The 5,762-nt window shown below is 42.6% G+C and overlaps 1 protein-coding gene across 1 annotated transcript in view; it reads right to left on the minus strand.

Moving 5' to 3' along the window:
* The window catches only part of LOC122539873 (venom phosphodiesterase 1-like), a 112,077-nt gene that overhangs the window by 73,642 nt on the left and 32,673 nt on the right, over window positions 1-5,762 (minus strand). The window contains exon 7 of the mRNA XM_043675009.1: window positions 1,499-1,569. Within this exon, the coding sequence (XP_043530944.1) occupies window positions 1,499-1,569 (71 nt within the window). The remainder of the gene's footprint in view (window positions 1-1,498; window positions 1,570-5,762) is intronic.

Here is a 5,762-nt window from a genome sequence, read left to right on the forward strand (position 1 = left end):
TCTGAGGGAAAAATAAAGTCAACTCCATGTTTTCTGGCAAAAGTCTTTTTCAAATATTAAATAATAAGGTTGTGCAGATTGGGGCCTTTCATGTTCAATCTATTAAACCACCTGTCCAAAGTATTCAATGAAAATCAAGTAGGAGGCTTTTCGGTCTTGTGATGGAACCTGTGTGCTTTTCTGTATTTTTATATCAAATGTGTAAAAATCAGGCTGTCTCCATTCCAGGCATACAGTCGTCTCCAGGATCCTTAACACTCCAGGGCAGCATGGTGGCTCAGTGGTTGGCATTGCTGCCTCACAGCACCAAGAATCTGGGCCTCAGGTGACTCTCTGTGTGGATTTTGCACATTCTCCTCATACATGCGTGGATTTCTTCCCACAGTCCAAAGATGTACAGGTTAGGTGAATTGGCCGTGCAAAATTGCCCATAGTGTTTAGGGATGTGTTAGTTAGGGATAAATGTGGAGTAATAAGATAGGGAAATGGATTTGCATGGGATATTCTTCAGAGGGTTAGATTAGATTACATTACAATGTGGAAACAGGCCCTTCGGCTCAACAAGTCCACACCGACCCGCCGAAGCGCAACCCACCCATACCCCTATATTTACCCCTTACCTAACACTATGGGCAATTTAGCATGGCCAATTCACCTGACCTGCACATCTTTGGACTGTGGGAGGAAACCGGAGCACCTGGAGGAAACCCACGCAGACACGGGGAGAACGTGCAAACTCCACACAGTCAGTCGCCTGAGGCGGGAATTGAACCCGGGTCTCTGGCGCTGTGAGGCAACAGTGCTAACCACTGTGCCACCGTGCCGCCCACGGTTAATGTGGACTTGTTGGTCCGAAGGGCCTGTTTCCACGGTAGGGATTCTATGATTACGTGTTGCAAGAGAAACATGGATATGGAATTGGCTGAAAAATAGGAAACAAAGAATATTGGTGAATGGACACGCTTCAGCCTGAAGAAAGGTTTGTAGTGGAAACCCCAAGACTTAGTTTTAAAACCCTCGGTTTTCTGGATTTATATCAATGACTTAGTCCTTCTTGATCAGGATCCAATTTCAAAGTTTGTAGATAATACAAAATGTTGAAGCATTGTGAACTGTTAGGAGAACAGTACTGAACAAACAAGTTAGTGAATGGAGAGACAAGTGGGAGACAAGTTCAATGCGGGGAAATGTGAAGTGATTTATTTGTTAGGAGGAACATTGACAGACAATGCTAAAGAGGTATAGGAGTAGAGAGATCTGGTACTCATACGTTATTGAAGGTGGCAGAACAAGTTGAGAGTGTAGTTAATAATGCATATAGTATCCTAGGGAATAATAACTGGAGTCTTTAAAAATTTCACCTGCTGACTCCACAGTCTGTCCACCATCTACAAGACACAAGTCAGGAATGTGATGGAATATTCCCCACTTTCCTGGATGGGTGCAGCTCCAACAACACCCAAGAAGGTTGACACTATCAAGAAACAAAGCAGCCCACTTGATTTGCACCACATCCACAAAGATACATTTTTTCTACCACTAATGCATCGGGGTAGCAGTTTGTATCATCTACAAGATGCAGTACAGTCAGTCAGAAAAGATCCAAGACAGCATCTTTCAAACCCATGACCGTGATCAGTAGGGGGATCAAGGGTTATATGGAAAAGGCAGAAAAGTGAATGTGAGGAATGTCAGATCAGCTATTGTTTCAATCTTCGTTTCTCTATAAAAGACAGTCCTAACTCAATCCTATTGAAGGTTGGAGCAGACCCAAGGGGCTGAACAGCTACATCATGTTAATATTTTTGTGGTCCTATGGTCATCTAGAAGAACAAGTGCAGCAGATATATGGAAACACCACTCCTCGAAGCCACATACCCTCTAAACTTGGAAATAAATTCCTTCAGTGTCACTGGGTCAAAGTCCCAAAAACTGCTCACTGAAAGCATTGGGGGTCTACCTACAGTACATGGAGTAGTTCAAGGAGTCAGCTCACCACCTTCACAAAGGCAATTAGAGATAGGCAATAAATGCTGGCCCTGTCAGAGATGCTCACACTCCATGAATGAATAATAAGAGCACATCGTGACCCAAAGCAAGGAGCTCATGTTGAACCTTTAATAGTCACTAATTTTGCCTCAGCTAGATAATTGGATCCAGTTCTGGGAAGACTGTGATGACAGCAGAGGGAGTGAAGAGAAGATTCACAAGAATAGTTCCAGCAATGAAGAACTTGAGTAAAAGATAGATTAGAGAAGTTATGACAGTCCTTCATAAAGAAAAGAAAGCCAAAAATGATTTGGTATTGTTATTCAAAACCATGATGGATTTGGATTGGACTGTTCCCATTTGTGAAAGAATCCAGAACGTGAGGGCACAGATTTAATTAAAACTAATTTAAAAAAGCAAAAGAGATATAAAAAAATATTTTCATGAGTTAAGGTCTGGAATATTCTGCTGAAAGTGGTGAAGAGAGGTTCAAATAGATCACTAAAAATGGAATAATACAATTACAAAATGCACAGAGTTGCAAGGGGTAGAGGGGATATGGCACAAAGTAAGATTCTCTTTTAGAAAGTCGGTTCAGACATGGGCTAAATGGCCACCTTCTACACAGTAAACATGCTGTGGTTTTATAATCCATTTAAAACTGATTCTTGATTTCAGCAAAGCTTTTTCTTTAAATCTTCCACCAAAATTTTTCAATTGTTTGAATTTGTTGTGTGTTTTGAGCAGGAAGCCATGTAATAAAGGGAGGGTGCCTGGTTCACCAGCTTCCCATACATAACTGAGCTCACCCCCTTAGTAAAAAATCAGCAGCCCATCCCTAGTCTGTAAATATATAATGAAGGGTCGATTGAGCTTATTAAATACTTAATTAACTCCAATATTATATCGCCCTTGCTAAGATATGCTTGGCATAGGCAGGCAGGCAGGAGTGGAGTGAGGTTCTCAGTTGTTTTGTTAAAATGTCTTTAATGGCAGGAAAGAAGGGCGTGCTATCATTGCAGAGTGCTCTTTGTCCATTGGAGCCACTATTTGAGAAGACAGCACAGCTCCCCTTCCCTTCTACCGTCACAGTCTTTAAAACCCAAAGCCTCATATACCTCCCAGAGTTAACAAAAGGACCTCATTCCAAAGTCCCTGGGCTGACATGGAGTGAAGATTCTGTGTGACTTGGCTGCAATGTGCCCACTATGGAGTTCTGGCACTTCTACGAATGTTGCAGACCACCTGCCAATGAGGGCAGAAAACCCACTTGGAGCTTGCTTTGCCTCATGCAGATCTGGCAGGCTTGGCGGTGGTTGGTTGTTCCAGGCTGGTCAACTGGCTGCTTATTTTCTGCCTGGGGCAATGGGGGTCAGGAGTCGGGGGGAGGGTAGTGTATAATATTAATTATTTTCATAATATTCTGCCTCTTGTTCCAGTCAGTCATACTACCCTGTAAATACATAGAAAACAGGAACAGTAGTAGATCATTCAGCCCTTTGAACCTGATCTGCCATTGAATATGATCATGGCTAATGATTCAAGTCCGTACCCTGTTCACATTTTCTTTCCATCCCTCTGGGCCTAAAAGCTATAGCTATCACCTTCTTGAAAATATTCAACGTTTTGACCTCAATAGCTTTCAATGGCAAAGAATTGCACAGATTCACCTCTCTGGGCGAAGAAATTTCTCCTTACCTCAGACTTAAACAGTCCACCTGGTATCCTTAAACTGTGACCCCTGATACTGGACTTCCCAGTCACTGGGAATATCCTTCCTCTGTTTATCCTGTTTTGTTAGAATTTTATAAGGTTTATTGTCTTAACTATCAGCAGGAGCATTCTTGCATAATGAAATTCTTGAATCCCACTCTCCCATGATAGTGCTATTTAATGATTTTTTTTTTCTTAAGCCATTTAGCCCATTGAATCCCTCTGATCAGTGATCCACCTATACCCACCTTATCCCTGTAATCCTGCATTTCCCTTGGCTAATCCACCTAGTCTGCACATCCTTGGACATTTAAGTCCTCCTACAATGAAGTAGGCGAATAAAATGCTGCCTGACCTGCTGCGCTTTTCCAGCAACACATTTTTCAGCTCTGATCTCCAGCATCTGCAGTCCTCACTTTCTCCTGAATGAACAAACGGGTCAGTATAATAAAGGTGGTTGCTTATCCTGACATACTGTTGTAAGCTTGAACAGCTCACATGCTCTCACCAACATGAGGTTCTAATATCCTTCTGGATTAAGAAAAGACTTTGTCATATCCTGAGCAAAGCACTTGTCTTTTAAAAAATGGTCATTAAGCTCTTCCAGGGTTAATTACATTGGTCCTAACTGATTCTGGTCTTCAACAGACCTTAAACTAACTCTCCATTCACACTTTTAAGAGGGTAATGATCAAAAATCTAAGGACAGCCCAGATTCTCCCAGAAATACATAGGTCTGACTTCACCATCAAGGTAGGGAGTTCAAGTTGGGAAATATCTCATCTCAAGAAAGAGTGCTCTGGAAGACATGATTTTCGGCCCAGGAGCACGTGTGGGATAGTCAGATACAGAATGGAGGGAGCCAAGGAGCCACTAGACACTGAAGCAGGCTGGTTAAAAGGCTTACCATGGTTATCAAAGTTGTTTTGATAATCAGGCTATCACCCCTCAAATATCCTCACCCCCAATCATTATCTATACTTTATCCATCTTAGCACACACCGGTTTATGCCCCCGAGCAACCACCAATAGCTTCTCATAATCTTAATGCCAACTCATGCCCCTCCATCAAACCCACTAACCCCTCATGTCATTTCTGCCAACTAATTCACACAGCTCCTTATGGACCCTGTGCCAACTTGATGACAAAACATAATCCACCATCCTTTGCCATTACATCCTCCATGGCTACTCACCCATATCCACATTTGGCAGGCCTCAGTGTTCAAGCGGATGTAAAATACAAGCATCTAATATAAAGAAGGTCTCAGTGTCAATCTTACCAGAATTTAGACCTTTTTTACACTGGCAGAATATTAGCAAAACAAGGACCTAATTTTAATTTTGATGAGTGAATAAATTTTGAGGGACTTAAAAATCAGGTTTTTGGTTTCATCACATACCAGAGTGCCCAGTGTTCCAAGCAGATTTTAAGGTCCTTCTATCTGCTTGGCTTCATGCACCCCTCAGGTCGCCTGGGAAGCACTTTCCCCTCCACAATGGTGGTCTGGTTGAAGAGGGAGATATTTTCATTTAAGGTTAAAAAGTTGGCAAGGGGGCACCTCTATCTTAAGACCATAAGACCATAAGACATAGGAGCGGAAGTAAGGTCATTTGGCCCATCGAGTCCTCTCCGCCATTCAATCATGGCTGATTGGCATTTCAATTCCACTTAACCGCATTCTCCCCGTAGCCGTTAATTCCTTGTGACATCAAGAATTTATCAATTTCTGCCTTGAAGACATTTAGCGTCCCAGCCTCCACTGCACTCTGTGGCAATGAATTCCACAGCCCACCACTCTCTGGCTGAAGAAATGTCTCCGCATTTCTGTTCTGAATTTACCCCCTCTAATTCTAAGGCTGTGTCCACGGGTCCTAGTCTCCTCGCCTAATGGAAACAATTTCCTAGCGTCCACCCTCTCCAAGCCATGTATTATCTTGTAAGCTTCTATTAGATCTCCCCTTAATCTTCTAAACTCCAATGAATACAATCCCAGGATCCTCAATCGTTCCTCATATGTTAGACCTACCATTCCAGGGACCATCCGTGTGAATCTCCG

This window comes from Chiloscyllium plagiosum, chromosome 3 (genome assembly GCF_004010195.1).
Source record: "Chiloscyllium plagiosum isolate BGI_BamShark_2017 chromosome 3, ASM401019v2, whole genome shotgun sequence".
Classification (NCBI taxonomy): domain Eukaryota; kingdom Metazoa; phylum Chordata; class Chondrichthyes; order Orectolobiformes; family Hemiscylliidae; genus Chiloscyllium; species Chiloscyllium plagiosum.